Source organism: Chrysemys picta, chromosome 1 (assembly GCF_011386835.1).
Source record: "Chrysemys picta bellii isolate R12L10 chromosome 1, ASM1138683v2, whole genome shotgun sequence".
Taxonomy (NCBI): Eukaryota; Metazoa; Chordata; order Testudines; family Emydidae; genus Chrysemys; species Chrysemys picta.
Window position 1 is genome coordinate 186,375,696 of NC_088791.1, and position 22,752 is coordinate 186,398,447.

Genomic DNA, 22,752 nt, shown 5'->3' on the forward strand with positions numbered 1-22,752 from the left:
ACCACCACCCTCCCAATATGAGAAAAAACCCTTCTGTGCACTACCGCTTTAAGTAACTCCATACGACTCCACTTGTCTTTCACAGACTAGCAAACACTCCCCTCAGAACCCATGTTTGTATGAGACAATTGTACCAATTTAACTACATTGGTTTAGAAATAGATTTAAATAAATTAGTGCAATTGTGAACGCTCTTACTTCAGTCTGAGAATGCCTTATACTGGTTTAGCTTAAACTACACTGATATGAGGCACTCTCAAACTGAAATAAGAGTGTCCATGCAAAAAGGACATTACATTAGTTTCTAAACAAATTTAATTAAACAGCTACAATTTATTGGCCTTATAGGGGAAACAAAAGCAAACCAAATATAAGTATAAGCATTACAATGCCTTCTTAATGACATTTGGTTTAGAGAGTGAAATAAGTTAGTACAGCAAAACCATTTTTTTGCCAGTTTAATTGTGTGTACATAGGGGATTTTGCTGGCATAGCTATGTTGTTAAAACAAAACAATACACCATGATGTTGGCAATTTTTTTCAGTGTAGACCTGGCCTTCAATAGAAATCTGTTTTCAAATCTGTCTTAAGTTCAAACTGCTCAGTAAACAAAAACGTATCATATTAACAAATGCGATGCATATGTTCAGATGCATTTCACAGAGTTACATTATATGCACCTTATGAATGTTTCTCAGTAGAATTTACTTGAGATATAAATAGACACTTGAGTACAGATTCCAAACTATGAACTGTAGAATTTTATCAGTACGGAGAAAAATTTGAAATTAAGAGGACGGAGGGTTTTGGGCCAAAATGTGCTCTGCATATCTGATGACAGAGGCCTAAATAGTCAAGCTGCAGTTAGACATGTTTTATTTGAGATTGAGCATTTCCTCTATTGTTAATAGCTCCTGTACTGTCTCCATTTCATATTGAACTCAGTCTGTTTCCTAGTATATATCCAGGCAGGTGAAACCAGGCAAAACCCCATCAACCCAAGATATGGCATGATTCATCCAACTTTTCCAAGGCCCAGTTAAGTGAATCAAATCAACCTCTGATTTCATATATAATGTCTTTCATATAGAGAATAACCACACTGCACTAAGTGAAAAGGGTTACATCAGTAACACAAAAAGCATACCAGAGATTTGTAACAAACGCTGTATTCTGAACCTAATTCAGCAAAAAACTTAAGCAAGTGCTTAACTTTACCCATGCGTTGAAGTGCATCCGTATTCTGAAAGCTCTTAAGCACAAGCTTAATTTCAACCACATACTTAAGTTGCACTGAAATCATAAAGTTAAATATGCACTTGTATTTTCTTAATTGGGTTTTTTAAGATTCACTGCACCCTTAATATTACATACTATTAAGTGTGATCCGTACACCATTATCAAACACTACAAAAAACAGAAAGACTCAACTATGCTCTGTTCAGAGTTGAACTAATTCTGTTTTATAGTCAGAGTCAAGCTCTAACCTGCGCAAAGCTGACCAGTGCTTCATTACATGTGACCTGCCTAATGGAGGGAGCAAGAATGGCTGTTTTGTCTGAGTGCTTTGATGGTAACAGAGGTACTGAAGTCCAGTACATGAGGAAGGAGAACAAGCACCAGGAAATAGAAGAGAAATGAAGACGACTATAAAGGTGCTTGTTTTATATGGTAATGGACCTGAGCCAAAACTCAGGCTAGGTCTACACCACCCGCCTGAATCGGCGGGTAGAAATTGACCTCTCGGGGATTGATTTATGGACGCGACAATTGATCCCCAAATCGATGCTCTTACTCCACCAGCGGAGGTGGGAGTAAGCGCCGTCGACGGGAAGCCGCAGAAGTCGATTTTGCCGCCGTCCCTACAGCGAGGTAAGTCGGCTGCGATACGTCGAATTCAGCTACGCTATTCGCGTAGCTGAATTTGCATATCTTAAATCGACCCCCCCCCCGTAGTGAAGACCTGCCCTCAGGAGACCAATACCCCTGAATTTTAGAGACGCTTTTAAATGGATCTGAACATTACAAGTTGGGCCCATTTCTAACATTACACAGTAATGGTCCAAAAGATGTGTTTTTTTGTTTTTTTTTAATCCTTTTTGGCTAGAGAAGCGTTATTTACATTATCTAAATGACTTACCTTCAGTAAACTCACTTGTTTTATTCCAGGAATCCTGAAAACAGAAGCTTTGCCACCTTATTAGAACAGAAGCTTTGACGGTTGTTAACAGAGAAATCTTCCAGATGAGTCTGCAAAGCTACTACTTATACTCTTATTTGCATCAGCGCTGATGTATAATCTTGAAAGAAGCCAAACTCAAGAGTTGTGAAAGACTATTTTCCACAGATCTGGGCTGCTTTTTAAGGGTCTCAGTTTCTCACAGAGAAGACTTACATACTGCATCAGTAAAAGATTTCAAATGAGAAGATCTGCTGGATATCGCCAAAGCTAACTATAGGAATAAGAAAACTTCTACTCTAATAAGGTAACAAAGCTTCTGTTTCAATTTGAACATTCTGAACAATGCAGGTTGGGCCCATTTCCAAGACTACACAGTAATTTTCCAAAACAGCACACTTATCACCAGCACCACCACCACCCTTATTTCTTGGGGCTTGTTATTCTTCTTTATGTACTGAACTCTGTTACCATCAAACTGCACAGACAAAAAAAGCCATTCTTGCTCCCTGCAATACACACTCCCTGCAGGTCACATTTAATAAAATTATTGTCGGCTGTGCCCTGCAGATTAGATCTTGACTCATGCTATATTTCAACCCTGAACAGAGCATAATTGTATGTTTCTGTTTTTTGTAGTGTTTGATAAAGTTATAACGATCACACTTAGTAGTATGCAATATTAAGGGCACAATTAACAAAGCACAAGTGCATATTTAACTTTATGCTTTCAATGCAACTTAAGTATGTGCCTGAAATTAAGCTTGTGCTTATGTCCCTTCTGAATAAAGATGGATTTCAACACTTGGTTAAAGTTAAACACATGCTCAAGTTTTTTAAGTCGAAGGCAAAGATTTATCTGTTTCAGAGACATATTTTGTTATGGGAATACCAGAGTCATTTGTTTCCATTTTTTCCAGAGACTGCCGCAAACCTCAGGTTTTGGACTCCTGTCTAATTCTAGAAGTCTTCTATATATTACTCTTGCCTTAAACAAAGGAAAAACTGCAGTTATTAATTATAATCCCTTTGTGAGCAAACTATTAACAACTGTATCTTTGTGTGTGCATCTACATATACATATAGACCATCAAAAATACATATACATAGATGTACGAATGCAAGTATAGCATTTAGTTAATATTCAGCTCTCTGGGGTAAAATCAATTACTGTAGTTTTCCATTAGTTAAGGCCAAGTGTATTGCAGTTGGCTTGTATGATAAGACAAGAATCTAAAACCTGAGGTTTGTGGCTGTGGATGGAAAAACTAAAATGAATGACTCTGCTCTGTCCTTAACATACTTGGAGCTCCATTTTGTGACTCAGGCCCCTTCATCAAGTTCCACTATTTATTTTTGTATTAAATTTGGATAATTTAACAGTATTTAAAAAAATAAAACAAAAAACAGAACTTATCTTACACAGCTTCAAAAGCCTTTAATCTCTCAGGCATTCAAATCCCAACAAAATCCCACTCTACAAGTACATGAGACTATCTTCTAGATAGCAGATGATTAAAATAAAAAATAATAAATATTTAAGACATATTTTACTCATCTGTGATTAACTGTTCTTTGTAATCAGATATAATTTTCTGTCTTGTACATTACCACATTGCAGTTTCCCTCTGAAGCAGAAAATGTGCCATTACAGCCACAGGTCAAGTTTCTTCAAGCAGCTACTGTCAGTTAAACCTAATGCATGTTGCTGTTCATCATTGCCTTCTTACAAATTCTGAATGGGATGCAGTTATTTATATAGCAAGCCCAAATATTTCAACTTTGCAATTTTGGAGTTCCGCATCCTTAAAGAAATCCTCCCTTATGCCTCCCTCAAAGTGTTAATAGTAAAAACCTAAAAAGCAGCAAACCACAACATGTCACTAAGACACACATAACCAGTGCAAAAGTAGATAAATTGGGGCTGAAAAAAAAAACAGATAGCAAAGTCAGAGGTGCCACTACTGCCCAGGATCCCAGGTCCTTTACACCATGAACTCCATTTCTTGTTTCTCCTTAGCACACTGAAAATTGTGGCAAGACAATTTATTTATTTAAAATAAATAGTATTTACATAATTTTAAAACAAATATTTTAAGATATCTTCATAAAGGGACACTGTCAACAATTTTTAAGGAGTCAACAGTACTTAAATTGGTTTGATTAATATAAATACTAAATTCTGTCCTTTTCAGTTTCAGTGGTTCAAACTCTTATCAATACCTGGGTTATCCTTCTCCTTGACCACTGCAATCTCCTATCCTTGCCTTTTTATCTTCAATGCATTCAGAAAACCTTTGTTATAATCTTCTTCCCTACCTGCAACTTGAAGCATGTCACTCCCCTCCATGAAGCTCATACTAACTTTCTCTGACCTTCTGCATTAAGTTCTAGTTTGCAGATTGTAAAACATGATATGGTATGGCCCTCAGTGGCCAAAGGAACTTACTGCCTTTCAGGGAAGAACCATGTTTCAAAACATATCCAGCACCACTTGTCTCTTAATGTTTTTCCTTGCATAACATACAGAATCTATCCATATCCCAAACGCTCAAAAAACAAGGCTAGCAAAAGTCATGCCATCCATATTATATATTAGCTTAACTTGAAAGATTACTCCAAAAAAAAAATCCTCATAATGATCAAGAGGTTTTCATTTTCTGCTGAGATGAGTGGAATAAAGGAAGTGGACTCGGAGTGGACTCAGTCATTTTCTTTCTGGTTATGCTATAGAGAAAGGCTCCAAAATATAAAGAGAGTCCCGCTAATGCAATTCACAAATTAAGAGTATATTTTCTTCAATACAGTAAGATTCTCTTGGGACACTCTGGTGGTCAGCCTATCATCCCAATTAAGCAAAGAGGCCATTAGAAAAGGTCTGAAAAGACCCAACTGAAACAATACTATATTCAATAACATTCACTACATTTCAGTATATTAATTTAGACTTGGCATTATCTGTGTTAAAATCCTGAAGCTTAAAATTCAACGCTTATTTAACTCCTAGTTAAAACCACTTAATGCCTTGGAACTGGTTGAATACAGAACAAAGGCAGAACTTTTGCCAATTCTATCATGATTAATCAGCAGTTGTTACTCTTCTCTATCAGACTACTCTCAAGTGGTTATCTGGGAGCAATCTAAATAAACGAGATATCCCAAATAAGTGAGTTATAATATATAATGATTTACAATTAAAATTACTCTATGAAAAAGCCTTTAAATAAAACATTTCTATAGAATGTTATCAAATTTTCTACATTGATATAAGCATCTGCAAATCCTCTAACTACATAGCAAAATTCAAATACAAAACAACTATTTCTATATCACAGTCCTGGTCAGACTCCCAATGCCTGCGGTCCACGGGACTGCTGTGAGAGGAATCTAACCTATGGATCCCCAGGCATTTTAATCCTCCAAAGTCCGAACAGACTTTTAGAGTTTTGAGGTCCCTAGGCACACAGAGTGCAGACCATCTGTCTAGCATCCCTCTTTAGAGCGGTGTCCATGTGGCACAGGTGTCCAGCCCCTGAAACCAGTGCTAACGTCTAAGATTCCCCTTACAGGTTAAACAACAACCTCTCCCCGAATGCCACCCACAGGTGTGAGCCTTTTAGGTTACATTTAACTTTCCAAAGCCATGTGGTAGCTTGTGTCATATAGTACATGCAGACCTGTAACATGTTATTGCTCTTTACTTGGTCACATGAGAAATACACAGATCCATACAAAATTAATAGACCCTACATGTATTTCCCCTCACTCTAGCTCACCCTTCCCTGGGAGTCCTTGGGGACCCATTTCTGTTCAGGTAGGTAGGTAGGCAGGCAGGCAACTTAGCCCCTGCCACCAACTCATCTGGCTCCTGCAGCAGCTTCCCTCATCTTAAGCTAGTGACAAATAGCCAAAGAGTGAGAGCAAATACAGGAAATTGTGTCCTTTATAACATTCCACTCTCTTCTCTCAGGTTATTCCCTGGTCTCCTGTTGAGGCTGACAGAATCCTATGGTACCAGGTGATTTTGTTGCTAGGTGACCTCTCCCCTGCTAAATCAGTTCCTCTGGGAAGCATCCAGCCTCTTGTCTAGAGCAACTACTTTCAAGTGTCACTCACTTGAGTCAACAACCCTCTTTTTTTTTGCGGATACAGACTAACACGGCTACTATTCTGAAACGAACCCTCTTTTGTTAGCCCTTTACCTTCTAGGGAGGAGGGATAGCTCAGTGGTTTGAGCACTGGCCTGCTAAACCCAGGGTTGTAAGTTCAATCCTTGAAGGGGCTATTTAGGGAACTGGGGTAAAAATCTGTCTGGGGATTGGTCCCGCTTTGAGCAGCAGGTTAGACTAGATGACCTCCTGAGGTCCCTTCCAACCCTGATATTCTATGATAACAACCTTTGAAATTTCAGTTCAACAGATAAGGCAAAAAAGCTGCACCCTCAAAATGAAATCTGCAGCTTGGTAAAGATACATACAGCGAGTTCATAATCTCATACAGATTGTATGGACAAATCCTCACAGCCTTTAAAATAGAAAGCCAGGCATCAGCTGGTTTATATGAAATGACAGTACTTAAGGACCCAGTCCAAATCCCACATAAATCATTGACCCCCATTGACTTCTGTGGCAGTGGGGGGCCAAGGAAGGATTTACAGAAATTAAAGGTAGATATAAACATTAACCATTCAGAACTTTTAATTGATCACTCTGGGTTCCTCTGATTCTCTGGCCATAGCAAAGCATTCCATTTACTTAAAAGGCACCAATTTAAAACAAAGTGTCAGAATTCTCTGCACCTTAACTGAGCACCTTTAGACTATTACCTTGTTACATAAGGTCTTACATACTTATTCATAGTTCTGTGTATACCGCATTTATAAGCAAAGTGCATTTTGGATACTCTGAATATTCTTGAGATGAGTATCCTGGCCACATATAGCAAAGTACAGATAAAAGCAGTATTTATTTCAGTAGTTTTTACAATACATTTCATATACATGGCTCTCTAGCAGAGACCAGGATAATGACAAGAAACCATTGCTGTACACTGGAACCCTACCCAGATGGTGTCATTCTGGGAAATTAAATTGGGCATTTGAGAGTCCCTTGTTGGTAGACACTATTTTGCTGAAAAATGACTCCATTTCCAATCCCTTTAAGGTCTGTAAAATCTTGACTGGCATCGAGAAAGCGAATAAGAAAATGTTATTTACTACTTCACATAACTCAAGAGCTAAAGGTCACCCAATGAAATTAATAGGCAACAGGTTTAAAACAAACAAAAGGAAGTACTTAACACAACGCACAATGTCAACCTATGGAACTCCTTGCCAGGGGATGTTGTGAAGTCCAAAACTATAACAGGGTTTAAAAAAGAACCGTGTAAGTTCCTCGAAGATAGGTCCATCAATGTTATTAGCCAGGATGAGCAGGGATGCAACACCATGCTCTGGGTGTCCCTAGCCTCTGTTTGCCAGAAGCTGGGTGTGGGCGACAGGGGATGGATCACTCGATGATTGCCTGTTCTGTTCATTCCCTCTCAAGCACCTGGCAGTGGCTACTGTCAGAAGATAGGATGCTGGGCTAGGTGGACCATTGGTCTGACCCATAGGGCCTTTGTTATGTTCTTGTGTTCTTATGTCCCAGTTGCATGGGAGCCCACTATTAGGGGCAATGTTTCCTTCAGTCCATCTATTATGTAACATTAAATGGCTTCAATCATCCTTTTTCTATTTATTTTTAGGTAAGATCTTGTTTAGCTAGAATCATCCTGTTCAACTACTCATGAACGCAATGTACATCTGTGCTCTCCCACTGAGCACATTTGAACGGAGAATTATGTCAGAGAAAAACCTAACTTTGTATGTTATTAGTTAGAGTGCCATATCCTATCCTAACCAGGATATTTTTATATTGGATATGCATGACAGGTCGCAGTGTTAAAAATTCTTAGATAAGAATTCCAGACATTCACTGTCTGGATCAGTGACTGGAATATTAGCAGCATAAATAGAGTATTGTAGCAGATGTACATAACTGTTGTGGACAGTTACCTCTAATGCTTTGTAAATAGTTACTGTTTGCTATTTCAGGAAAGTTTATCCAGAACCCCTAGAGATGATTCATTCATTCATCTTAGAGTTTGAGGCGGCACATTAGACAATAACCTAGGGCTGACTTATGCAGAATGATGCAAATGTTTTCTTTTTCAGCAAGCAATTAGAAACTGAAAACCTGTCATGCAGTAGTAGGCATGAACTAGAAGCAGCAGTTACAGATCCCATGCTCTGGCAGGTCTGTGGTGCTCTGCTGGCACAAAGTGGCTCCAAACCTGGACCACTGAGGATCTCAAGTGGCACAGAGTTGACTTAGTTGTCTACTACTCATGGACACTGGCATAAAGAGGCTTGGCTGGGGGGTGAGTGTGTGGCTTGGGTGTCTCGGTCTACCCCAGCTATCGCCGATACTTGGTGCAAGTTGGAAGAGGTGATCACAGAGCACAAATATTCCTTTGGCGCAGCATATTGACTCCGAAAATGGAGACCGTTTCAAATGTATCTTAAGCATGTTTAAGACAGCTGTGGTTTTTCAAACACATTCTATGCATATATTCAGTGCAAATATTTTTCTATAATAAGGAGTAATGCAATTTCTAGAAGAGGAACCTTGCTTCACTAAACCAGTGCCACTTCATTTGATTGAAAGCCATACATTTGCAAAGTCTCTCATCAGAGTTAACCTTTCTTAAACTGATATGTGCAGTCTAGACAGCTTTAAGATTCAATTTCATACTTTTGTTCTCTAGTAAAAGAACGACATTTTAAGTTCAGTGCAAGATGTATTACCTGCCCAATTCCCTTAAGTAAACTGGCAGAAGCAATTTTTAAGAAGAGGTGCGAAACTGAAAGAGGACAAAAGCCACCTTTCTTAACAGAACAATAAATTCACCCCTAAAGATAGCACCAATGTAATGTTCTGTAAGGAAAGTACTAATATCCTGTATTATGACTGTATCCTAATAACCAACAAGTATTGCATCTCTTCAGTTCTCATCTTTGCTTACCATTACTTACATGTCCAGAATGTTGTAGAGAAAAAAAATCCAAAGCTACATTCTTGTACAAATCTGTAACTAACTGGCAGGAAGGATGGTCTAGTTGATAGTGCATAGCACTGGGATGGCTGTGGACACAGGTTCAAGTCCTGGCTCAGCCACAGACTTCCTGTGTGACCATGACTAGGTCACTTAAATCTTCCCTGTGCCTCAGGTCTCCATCTGTAAAATGAGAATAATACTGCCTTCCTTTACAGGGGTGTTGTGAGGATAAAGTCTATTAATGACTGTTGGTCATTCAGAAACTACACTGGTGAAGTTCATGTAAGCAGTGAGATAGAAGTATTTAGATGGGAGAGCTTCACTTTGGAATATGTTCAGTTTAGAAAACAGAAGATTTACTTAGCAAGGTCAAAAACTCTCTAACTGGAAGCCTGGTTAACCCCCTTCCCAAAAGCTCTGGATTCTGATCGTAACCTTTTGAGATCACCCTGTCCACAAACTAATCGTAACTTCAATAAACCTCCACTTAGGGCTTTATCATGCGAAGGCTGAGCTCTCTAGTTCCAAATAGCAAAGCACTTAAGCATGTCCTCAACTTTCAGCATGTGATCAGTCTGATGCTTAAGTGCTTTGCTAGATAAGGCAAGAACAAACCCTTAATTTCCTTTCTCAACAAGTCTAATGTACTGTCTATTAACAAGCTGCTTATCTTTGATAATATTCCACCAGGGGCTGGGGTATGCTTGATTTTAAAAGACGCTGATGGACTTTGGCTATTTGCTCAATTGAAATCTCAAGCACAAACTCTCTCTCTCAGCGTTTGAAACAGCTGTCCATCACCGTACTATCCAAGTGTCTTTCGTGTTAAGTCAATAGGAATAGTAGAGTCCCTAATGACATTAATGGAGTCTCTGGCACATCTTCCTTTTTGAAGTAAAACTCTGCTTGGGTATGGTTTTTTATTTTATTTTTTAAATTAATTGATTTTTTGGGGGGTAGAATGGGATGTCAACATTGTGAGTGTCAAAATTTTCATTGAAAGACCTTCACCAGATTAAAAACTTCTAAGCATATCCTGAAGCGACTCTGAAATTAAGGTGGTTTAAGAAGACAACTGGCATAGTGGAAATTTCAAAGGTAGAAGGGCTTTTGGGATGAAGGATACAGTATTCACACAAAAAAGGCTAGATTTTCAAATTTAAGTGTGTGCATATTTGCATGTGTAATTTATGTACATAAATACCTAATATACAAATGTAAATTCTAGGTGTTTGTGCACACACACATCAGTTAGTCTAAGTGATCATACCTAGTCTGGTTTGTGACTACACACTGCGAATTCCTTATTTATTTACTTATACGGGGAGCCTAGGGATCCCAGTTAAGACTGGGGCTCCTCTGCGTTTATGCATGGAAGACAGCCGTGTGCAAATATATGCACACAATTTCATCTGCTTAATTCAGAAGGTTGGTCAAGAGTATCTTGCTTGAAATTGGAGCTTGTTTTCTTAACCTCTATGTCCACCCATACAGCTTTGCCTGTCCTTAGATTTGTTCTTTTGGCTAGTACTCTAATTAGTGGCTTTTGATCATAATAAGCACTTGGTTTAGCAAACACTTTACAAATATTACCCAATTAATCCTCCCAGTGCTCCTGTGAGATAAGTAAGGCATATTCTCCTATTCTAGAAGTGAGGAAACTGAGGAAGAGAATTGAAATAGTTTGAGTTTGAGAGGTGGTGCCTCATCCAAGTCTATAGTCCTAGAGTCAGCATTAGAACTCAGGAGTTCCCGGTCTCCAGTCCAGTGTTTGAATCACTAGACCACATCTCTTCAAAGGAAGAAACTAAAATAAAACAGATTTTCAGATGCTCTCTTTTAAGCCAGGGGAAAAATATTCCAAAATAAACCTCATGAGACTTTTCTATTCTGATCAGCTCTGAAAGTTAAAAGGCAGAGTGCCCCATATTTTTCCAGATTTGTAAATTTTCTTCTAAAATGTAAAACCATCCATCCCTTTCACAGTGTCTGCAGATTCCAGAGTTTCTTTTGTTACCTAAAGTCATGTCAATATTTATGCAATTAAGTTTAAAAGAAAGTTTGTGCATGGAAAAATCGGGATTAGCATCTTTGCTGAAGAACATTAGTGGTAGTAGCAAGGCAGAATACATCATGTAGCTACAAAAGATGGGGAGGATATAGTATAGCAACATAAATACTTGAGAGCACCAATCTGAACGGAGGGAACCAATACTTCCTTTTTAATCACCTAGCATTCTCTACCAGTTTTCCTATGGCAAACTAGTAATCTAGATAAAAGATGAGAGCAACTCAGAAACAGGAATCAGGGTGTGAGGGAAGAAACCTTTCCTAAGATCTTTTTCTTTCTACCCCAACCCCAAAAAGGTACTTCAGCAGCAGACAGAGCTGAGCCTCCAAATACATGAAATAGCTCAGGTTCATCAGCTCTTGCAAAACGCCTAATGATGTGTAGAATTTACAAAGCCTGAAGCGACATATAGCTGACATTCAACCTGTCAACTATCTTTGCCTATTAAAAAACAGCAGAGTTATGATGTTAACGTCTGAAACATACATATTTGTTGACTATATCATTTTGCTGTCACTAGTATTGTGATAAGACTCTTTTATAAGCTATCTAAAAGGCAAAAATGCAGTTTTATAGTGAGTTCAAAATTGCAGCTGCTCAAAACAGCTGATTTAATATGTCTGATGAATATTGTAAACATAAAAATACATAAACCATCAAAAATAATGCAATATAAACTAGCCACAGCACTATCAAAGCCACTCGGCACATGCTAGAGATAGCCTGTCTGTCTATCAGAGAATTTCAAGCTGGGTCACCTTACACTAGTACTTAAGCATATAAAGATTGTAAAAGCACTGTGTAAGACTTAACACAGAATTCACATCTTTTTGTGGGAGTAGATCAGAACTTTTTAAACCACTTTTAAGAAAGGCAACCTCGCAATGCATTTTCAGTAAAGTTCTAACCAATTAAAATACCAAATCACAATGTTCAATAGCTGAAAGTTGGAGGAAAAGATGAAGGCTCACTAAGGGTTTTACAGCAAATTCTCTGGAAAGTGAATGTTATTGTATATACCTAAACACCTGTGATATGGATTTTGCGGGGGAGAGCATGTCCATACTACTATTGGAAATGATGTGTGGACAAGTGCACCTGTGTGTATGTGGGCTGTTTGAGTATGCCTGCCCCAATCTCATCATCCTTGTGGCCAGAGAGGACTAAACAGAATGGCAGGGGATGTCTGAGCGCAGGAATTGCTGCTGCAGATGGTCTGGGGACGGGAGGGCAATATGACACTGTGATTTGCCACAGCTTTGCCATACTTTGAATTGTACATGACATACAAAACTCAGCCACTTTCATTCAACTGTGCGTTCAATTCTGGGACTGCTTTTCTTCAGAAATACTTTCTGGCTGGCCCCTGCCATCAACGTGCTGTAACCTGTCACGTGTTGCTCAACACCAGGGGGTTCAACAAGCAGAAAAGGGACACAGGGACAGGATTGCAGTTTGCATCAGATTTACCTACCCCTTCCTCTCAATTGTTTCAGAGTCTAGCTGTTGCATGGCCTTAGCAGGCTGGGATGCAGATCTTGCTGTTGGCTCCACTGGGAACCAGAGACACTGCTTTGAGAACTGAGCACAGTAGAAGTAGTAACAACATTCTGCCTGACCTCGGCATACTTGACTGATAAACAGAGCTCTAATGTCACCATTATAAGATTCAGAATCTGTGCCTGCTGCGCCATTCCTGGCAACAAGTTGCTTCCTTCCATACACTGGTAAATACTTTAATCAGATGAGGATTTAAAGTAGATATGTCAAGCTGGCCTTGCTGTCTCCTCTCACACCCCACCACTGCTCTGCCTGATGTCTTATACAAACTGCATATTACATGAAATTTATCAGACCAGGAGAATACAAATTCTAAGCTAATCAGATAGTTATTCTCCTGTGTGTTGTGGGTGTAATATTACTGTTCTCATCAGACACTCAAGGCCACTCATACATCCAAGGAACATATTTCCATCTCTGAATAGCAGTGCTCAATGCTATGGTCTATGTCACTCACAGACTGCAACCTGGTATGAACTGTAGCATGTGTTGTCTCATTATCCTTTGAGAGATCATAGCATCCAGGGAGGCAGACATATTTTCCTGGGCAAATAACTTGTCTATATGTCTCCCAGCGTTGTCACAAGACACACACAGTTGGATTCTAGTCCTCACTAGTATTGTGTTTCTGAGACGGACGCTGATTTTCCTAACACCAAGGGCAAGTATTCAGCCAGCATCAATATCTGCAATGCTCTTGCTATTATTGTTGAGACTGACTTTTATAGCACGAGTCTAGCTAGCTAGCGAGAATAAGTATATAAGGCACCTATTACTATGATATACAAATATTCAACAAAAGTATTAAGAAGCAAAAGGATGCAAAAGCTGCTTTCTTTCTTTGTTGCACAGGTCCTTTTACATATCTATACGTGCAACGATTTTTTTATTTTAATTTTTTAAAAACCAGCTATGCTTACCAACTAGTCAGAAATCACCGCTGGCAGTGACGGCAATTGATATGAACTGTACCATAACTAAGTTCCTGCCACCTTCTTCACTGCATGTATTAATGACAAATTGCCACGTGCAGAACACTGGGTTGCTTTTGCTTGAGAACTGGATTTGTTATTTTGGATCCCTCAACCATATAATTCTCCTCCAGTGAAGTCAACCAATGCAGTCAAAGCAGTGCACACACGACAAAGGGGTGGGACAAGAAAGATTCCTGTATTTCTCTCTCTCTCAGGGACCTAAAATCACCTTCCATTCCCATGTTTTTCAGTGTTAGCATCTTCAAAATCTCCTGATTTCCCACAATCCATTTCAGGAATTCTGGTTTAAACAGAGGATACACTGTGAAACTGTTGGATTCTCTATCTCAATGCAAGAGTCTCTGCAAGGGTCTACATACTGAGAGCCCTGTGTGGATACAAAAATTTATATCCGCATCCGATCCACAGATTTGCAGGGCTCTATACATACTGTTAAACGGAAGATTCTCTGTATATCTGCTAGTATCCCAGGCACAATACAGGATTCCCAATAGAACTATGCTAGAATTCTTGGCTCAGTATAAGAATCTTAAGGGATTTCCAGGTTAAGGGCAGAGCTCCCTGCTGAATCTTATTGCTACATACATATTCTCGTGTGTTTATGAAAAAAGGACACCTGGTTTCCACTGATAAACCTTCTCTACTGGGCATGCAGTCAGGAGGCTTAAGGGCTGAGGAAGGCTTGCATTTGTTTCTTAATTTATTGAAAAACTATGATCAACAGGGCTAGGTCTCTTAATAAAAAAGATGGGGTGCTAATTCCTCAAGGCACAAATGGTTCATGAGGAGCTCTGCAGTAAGCTGTAGCTCTGGAAATAGTAAGCAAATAATCATGCAGAGAACTAAAATTAAAAAAAAAAATCAAGCTAAGTTCCCTCTAAGCTGCGTGGCTGCACAGCCACACAGCAGCCTATCAAGGGCTACGGCGGGGAGAGGCATCTCTCCCGCAGCCACAGCTCCGGACCTGTTGTGGCCGGGGAGAGCTGCACTCCCCCAGCACCCAGAGCTCTTGCGGCCAGGTAGAGGCACCTCTCCCTAGGCACCAACCCCAGAACTGCTGTGGCAGGGAGAGAGGGCTGGGGGGAGTCCTCTCTCCCTGCTGCGGTCCCAGGGCAGCCTGCATCCCAAACCCCTCATCCCTGACCCCACCCCACCACCCCGTACCCCTCATCCTCAGCCCCACCCCAGAGCCCACAGCCCCAGCCAAAGCCCTCACCCCCCTGCACCCCAACCCTCTGCCCCAGGCCTGAGCCCCCTCCCACATCCTGAACCCTTCATCCCCAGCCGCATCCACGCCCTCACCACCCCACGCCCCAACTCGCTGCCCCAGCCCTGAGCCTTCTCTCACACTCTGAACCCCACCCCCGCCACCCATCACCTGCATATGGTGCACATAACAAAATTCATTCCACACATGGATGGGAAAAATTAGAGGGAACATTGCACCCAAGCCAATTCTCCAGCTGCAGAAAAGAATTATTTTCAAAAGCGCTATTCCTGGCAATTCATTATTCAAATAGACTGTGTGTATGAATAAGCTCAGATCTGGATATTATCAAGCTTTTTCATCAACTCAGATTTTCTAAGCCAATTCTTTCTTACAAAAGATATTTCATGAAATCTTTGTCTTTTTAATGGGAACTTCAGAATTTCTGGCCTTGGAACTGTTACAGTGATACAACATACAGTTTTATTAATATTTTACTTCTCTACATACCCTAGAATTCTTTTTACATGGGTTTAGGAAAATTACAAAGAATTACAAATCACTTCACAATACAGACTTGACACAGTATAGGTTTTAAGCTGATCTGTACTCAGAATCAGAGGGATCCTGAGTTCGTTAGTATCAGGAATAAGCTCAATAGACTTCGACTTCTCTGTAACTGGAGGGCCTTCAAGATATGCAGTCCCTATCTGTATTTCACCATGAATTACGCCTGGAGTAGAAGAATTTGCAAGTAGTTTCTGTTGGTCCGTGCATGCACCCTGACTCGCCTTGTGCTTCTGTCCAAAGTGATAAAGTAGGTTGATGGACCAATTATGTCTCCAGTTCCTTATCCCTGTGAATCTGACAGATCTGAAGCAAAGGGGCAGGAGGGTGGGTAGTAGAATACAGGTAGGGATCACACATCTCAAAGAAACTCCAGTTACAGGTGAGTAACCTCTTCTTTGAGTGATGGTCACTGTAGTATTTCACTGTGGGTGATCTCTGGGTCGAGATGGCATGTTCCCTGAGAGAATCTGATGGTTGCTACTGCAACAAATGGGTCTTGGGGACTTCCCAATTGTCCTTATTCTCTGCAGATAAAAGGCCAAGGCTCATTGATCAAGGAAATGGAGTCTACATTCTTCTGCAGACGAGTGCGGTTTTGGAAAGAAAACAGGTAAGTGAATGGATTGGTTAAGAGGAAATTGCAAGACCACCTTCGGTAAAAATGTTGGGTGTCTGCATAAAGAAACCTTATCCTTGTGAAACACCAAAAATGGTGGGTCTGCCATTATAGTTCCGAGTTCACCAACCCTTCTAGCTGAAGTGATGGCTACAAGAAAGGCAACCTTCCTGGAAAGGAGGGACATGGAGCAGGTTGCCAGCGTCTCAAAGGGGATTTTGTCAATACCGAGAGTACCAGATTCAGATCCCATTAAGGTGTAATGTTTTGGAGAGGAGGGAAGATTCTTAGGAGACCTTTCCAAAAATCTAGCAGTTAGCGAGTGTGAAAAAACGGAGTAACCCTCCGCAGGAGAATGGAACGTGCTAATAGCCGCAAGGTGGACCTGCAAGGAGCTGAGAGCGAGACCCAATGGCTTCAAAGTTAGAATGTAGTCCAAGATAAGGGAAATATCTTCAGCTTCTGGTCGAACAGCTTTTTATTGTACCCAAGAGGAAAAGCATGTTACTAGCCCAGTAACATTGCCTCGTGGATTCTTTCCTGTTCTTAGAGAGAATGTCCTGCGAGGAACAAGCCCGTTCTAGGGTTGATGCCCGTCCAAATACCACACTCTGAAGTGGAGCGGTCATGAATTGGGGTGCTTGATCCTGCTGCTGCACTGGGTCAGAAGGTTCGGGAAATTCGGGATGATAATCGGTGGATGGGATGATATCTACAGCAGGTTGGGGAACTAGAACTGTCTCGGCCAAAAGGGGGCGATCATGATGACTGTCACCGTGTCTCATCAGATTTAGGTAGCACCTGAGATTTGAGCAATAGTGGGGGGAAGACACAGTTGTGCTGGTCTGACCAAGAAAGCATTGCCCTGAGAGTGGTAACTGAGGGCTCCCTGGGAGCAATATGTGGCACACTTGTTGGCCTGAGAAGCAAATATGTCTCTGGTTGGAATTCCCCTCTGCGTGAAGATGTTGTGTAGTACTCCATCGTGAAATTCCCACTCGTCAATTGCAAAGTGCCTGCTGAGTGAGTCCGCGAGCACAATCTGCATCCCCGGAAAGTAGGCTGGGGATAGGGTGATCTGAGTGCTGATGCACCAGTTCCAGAGATTGACCACTTCCACATACAGGGCTGTGGATTTCAAACCTCCGCCCCCCGTTTGTTGATGCAGAAAATGGTGGTGGTGTTGTCTGACATGATCAGGACATGAGGGAGAAAATGAGTGGAAGATAGAACTTGCATGCCTTCCTTATTGCTTGAAGTTCCAGAATATTGATCTGCATCCTGGATTCTCCAGGTGACCGTGTCCCTTTGTGTCATGTGGTTGTCCATATGGTCTCCCCAGCCTCGCAGGGACACATCGATGATGATAGTTTTGTCCAGAGATGAGGGAAGAAAGAGCAAAGATATCTTGAGGAACAGCCATGGATCTGGATCTCAATGAAATCTTTGCTGGTGCCGGAGGGTCTCGGGTGTTATGAGGGCTGGAGACAGCGGCACTGATGCACTGCTAGCTTGGAACCAGTGGATACCACTGTTTAAGAATCTTCTTCTGTGAGACTTAGAACATATTACATCCCCTTGGGCCATGTTGGTGGAAGGAATGTCCAATTTTTTTGAGGTGGACTTGGAGGAAGACTTAGGCCTGGTCTACACTACGGGTTTAGGTCGACTTTAGCAGCGTTAAACCGAATTAAGCCTGGACACGTCCACACAACGAAGCCCTTTCTTTCGATTTAAAGGGTCCTTTAAACCGGTTTCTTTACACCACCTCCGACGAGGGGATTAGCGATAAAACCGGCCTTTGCGGGTCGGAATTGGGGTAGTGTGGACGGAATTCGACGTTATTGGCCTCCGGGAGCTATCCCACAGTGCTTCATTGTGACCGCTCTGGACAGCACTCTCCACTCAGATGCACTGACCAGGTAGACAGGAAAAGACCCGCGAAGGTTTGAATTTCATTTCCTGTTTGCCCAGCGTGGAGAGCACAGGTGACCACGCAGAGCTCATTAGCACAGGTAACCGTGATGGAGTCCTCCCAGGATCGCAAAAGAGCTCCAGCATGGACCGAACGGGAGGTATGAGATCTGCTCGCCATATGGGGAGATGAAGCAGTGATAGCTGAACTCCGTAGCAGTAAAAGAAATGGAAAAGTATTAGAAAAGATCTCCAAGGCCATGAAGGACCGAGGCCATAACAGGGACACACAGCAGTGCCGCGTGAAAATTAAGGAGCTACGGCAAGCTTACCACAAAGCCAGAGAAGCAAACGGAAGGTCCGGGGCAGAGCTGCAAACTTGCCGCTACTACGCGGAGCTGCATGCGATCCTAGGGGGTGCAGCCACCACTACCCCAACCGTGTGCTATGACTCTCTCACTGGAGAAACACACAAGGAAGACGGTTCGGGGAACGAGGAAGATGACGATGGAGGTACTGTAGGTAGCTCACAGCAGCAAGGAAGCGGAGAAACCGGTTTCCCCAACAGCCAGGATATGTTTGTGACCCTGGACCTGGAACCAGTAACCCCCGAACTCACCCAAGACCCTCAGGGCACACAGGAGACCTCTGGTGAGTGTAACTTTGTAAATATTTGTAAACATTACAAAAAAAAAAGCAAGCGTGTTTAATGATTACTTTGCCCTGGCAATCGCGGCCAGTACATCTACTGGAAAAGTCTGTTAACGTGTATGGGGATGGAGCGGAAATCCTCCAGGGACATCTCCAGAAAGCTCTCCTGGTTGAAATGGGGTGATTTTATTAAGGGGACTTTCAGAGGCGCCCGTTCCTGCTCTTCTGACCACGCGGTGGGGGGAGGGGTGAAGTGATCATCCCAGAGAATCGTGTGTGTGTGTGTGTGGGGGGGTGGGGGGTGGTTTACTTGTGTTTGTGCCGCATGTTAACCGGGAAACCGCAGCCCCCTCCTTTTACATTGAAACCCCATTTTAAATGGACAACCCAATTCATCCTTGATATGGGAAATGCGCTGCTGTTTGCAACCTTTCCCGCATGTTAAGAAGGTTAAAAAAGCCAAAACACTGTGGCCTACCATGGCTGCCTGCAAGCCGAAATATGCGACCTTGTAATGAAAGAGTGTACCCATTGTTCTCTAAAATGTGTCTTTTTTAACCACCTCTCCCTTCTCCTCCACCAGCTGCAAATGTTTCTCCTTCGCAGAGGCTCGTGAACATTAGAAAGAGAAAACGTAGGACGAGGGACGATATGTTCACGGAGCTGCAGATGTCCGCCAACGCTGATAGAGCACAGCAGAATGCGTGGAGGCAGTCAATGTCGGAGATGAGAAAAGCCCAATATGAACGAGAGGAGAGGTGGCGGGATGAATCGCGGGATGAACAGAGCAAGTGGCGGGCTGAAGACGATAGGTGGCGTCAGCTTGCAGACAGACGGCAAGAGGCAATGCTCCGTCTGCTGGAGCATCAAACTGATATGCTCGAGCGTATGGTTGAGTTGCAGGAAAGGCAGCAGGAGCAGAGACTGCCGCTACAGCCCCTGTGTAACCAACAGCCCTCCTCCCCAAGTTCCATAGCCTCCTCACCAAGACGCCCAAGAACACGGTGGGGGGGCCTCCGTCCACCCAGTCACTCCACCCCAGATGATCGCCCAAGCATCAGAAGGCTGGCCTTCAATAAGAGTTAAAGTTTTAAAATGCAGTGTGTCCTTTTCCATCCCTCCTCCCCCACCCATCCCAGGCTACCTTGGCAATTATCCCCCTACTTCTGTGAGGAACTAATAAAAAATGCATGAATGTGAAAAAACAATGACTTTATTGCCTCTGCAAGCGGGAGGGGAGGGTAGGGTGGGGTGGTTGGTTTACAGGGAAGTAGAGTGAACTGGGTCGGGGGGGGGGGTTGGAGGGTTCATCAAGGAGAAACAAACAGAAGTTTCACACAGTAGCCTGGCCAGTCACAAAACTCGTTTTCAAAGCTTCTCTGATGAGCACCGCGCCCTGCTGTGCTCCTCTAACCGCCCTGGTGTCTGGCTGCGCGTAATCAGCGGCCAGGCGAGTTGCCTCAACCTCCCACCCCGCCATAAATGTCTCCCCCTTACTCTCACAGATATTGTGGAGCGCACAGCAAGCAGCAATAACAATGGGGATATTCTTTTCGCTGAGGTCTGAGCGAGTCAGTAAGCTGCGCCAGCGCGCTTTTAAACGTCCAAATGCACATTCCACCACCATTCGGCACTTGCTCAGCCTGTAGTTGAACATGTCCTGACTCCTGTCCAGGCTGCCTGTGTACGGCTTCATGAGCCATGGCATTAAGGGGTAGGCTGGGTCCCCAAGGATCACGATAGGCATTTCAACATCACCAATGGTCACTTTCTGGTCCGGGAAGAAAGTCCCTTCCTCCAGCTTTCGAAACAGAGCAGAGTTCCTGAAGACGTGAGCATCATGTACCTTTCCCGGCCATCCCACGTTGATGTTGGTGAAACGTCCCTTGTGATCCACCAGGGCTTGCAGCAGCATTGAAAAGTACCCCTTGCGGTTTACGTAGTCGGTGGCTTGGTGCTCCGGTGACAAGATAGGGATATGGGTTCCGTCTATGGCCCCGCCACAGTTTGGGAATCCCATTTCAGCAAAACCATCCACTATTGACTGCATGTTGCCCAGAGTCACTACCCTTGCTATCATCAGGTCTTTCATTGCCCTGGCAAATTGGATCACAGCAGCCCCCACCGTAGATTTGCCCACTCCAAATTGATTCCCGACTGACCGGTAGCTGTCTGGCGTTGCAAGCTTCCACAGGGCTATCGCCACTCGCTTCTCAACTGTGAGGGCTGCTCTCATCCTGGTATCCTGCCGTTTCAGGGCAGGGGAAAGCAAGTCACAAAGTTCCATGAAAGTGCCCTTACGCATGCGAAAGTTTCGCAGCCACTGGGAATCGTCCCATACCTGCAGCACGATGCGGTCCCACCAGTCTGTGCTGGTTTCCCGGGCCCAGAATCGGCGTTCCATGGCATGAACTTGCCCCAGTGACACCATGATTTCCACATTGCTGGGGCCTGTGCCTTGTGAGAGGTCTATGTCCATGTCAATTTCCTCATCACTCTCGTCGCCGCGCTGCAATCGCCTCCTCGCCTGGTCCGGGTTTCGCCTTGGCATGTCCTGGCTCTGCATATACTCCTGGAGAATGCGCGTGGTGTTCATAGTGCTCATAATTGCCGCGGTGATCTGAGCGGGCTCCATGATCCCAGTGCTAGCTATGGCGCCTGGTCTGAAAAAAGGCGCGAAAGTAGTATCTGATGGACCAGGAGAAGGAGGGAGGGAGGGAGGAAGGGCCGAGTGACGACATGGCGTACAGGTACAGGAACAGGGAGAAACACAAACAACTGTCACACAGAATGGTCCCCCCAAAGATTAAACTGAAAACCGTGGGCTTAGCAGGCCATTGATTTCATGGAGGAAGGGAAAGCAAATGAATACAGAACAAATCTATTTTTTACATCTTAAGCTGTCAGCCGACGGTGCAGCATGAGTGATAGCCTCTCCAGTACGATGACGATGGGTACCAATCATAATATACCATCATCTGCCAAAAGGCAAGGGGCTGCTGCTGTGTAGCAATGCAGCCCCACGTCTGCCAGACCCACGTCCACCAGCACCCAGCATCGCCGTCGGCCTCTTCTGGGTGCTTAGCAGACAATATTGGGCAATTGGCAGAAAATAGTGTATTACGACTGGTAACCATCATCATCGAAACAGTAGCATGTCTGCCCAGGTGGCCATGATTGACAGCCACACCAGTACGACGACGATGGGTACCAGTCACAATATACCATCTCCTGGCAAGGGGCTGGTGCAATGCAGCCCTACGGCTGCCAGCCCCATGGCTATCACTCATGCTACATCGTCTACCGCCAAAAGGCAGTTAGCAGCTGCTGCTGTGTAGCAATGCAGTCCCACGTCTGCCGGCACCCAGAGGACATATGGTGACGGTGAGCTCAGCTGAGCTGAGCGGGCTCCATGCTTGCCGTGGTATGTTGTCTGCACAGGTAACCCAGGTAAAAAGGCGCGAATCTATTGTCTGCCGTTGCTGTGACGAGGGGGGAGGGGCCTGACGACATGTACCCAGAACCGCCCGCGACACTGTTTTGCATCATCCAGGCATTGGGATCTCAACCCAGAATTCAAAGGAAAGGCGCGAAAGGCGCTTCTCGGCTCTATGAGCTGTGGCGCAAACGTAGTATCTGACGGACTAGGGGAAGGAGGGAGGGCGGGCCGAGTGACGACATGGCGTACAGGTACAGGTACAGGGAATTAAAATCAAGAAAGGTGGCTGTGCATCAGGGAGAAACACAAACAACTGTCACACAGAATGGTCCCCCCAAAGATTAAACTGAAAACCCTGGGCTTAGCAGGCCGTTGATTTGACGGAGGGAGGGAGGGGGAAGCAAATGAATACAGAGCAAATCTATTTTTTACATCTCAAGACGATGGTGCA

At 43.2% G+C, this 22,752-nt stretch overlaps 2 protein-coding genes across 11 annotated transcripts in view; one reads left to right on the forward strand and one right to left on the reverse strand.

Annotated features, from left to right (window-relative positions):
• Positions 1–22,752, reverse strand: part of APP (amyloid beta precursor protein) — a 323,444-nt gene that overhangs the window by 41,276 nt on the left and 259,416 nt on the right. The gene's annotated exons all lie outside the window — the stretch shown is intronic.
• LOC135977196 (uncharacterized) lies at positions 18,292–20,085 on the forward strand. The gene is made up of 2 exons (XM_065576537.1): positions 18,292–18,862; positions 19,446–20,085. The coding sequence occupies exons 1-2, from the start codon at positions 18,472–18,474 to the stop codon at positions 19,946–19,948; spliced, it is 894 nt and encodes a 297-aa protein (XP_065432609.1). The 5' UTR covers positions 18,292–18,471; the 3' UTR covers positions 19,949–20,085.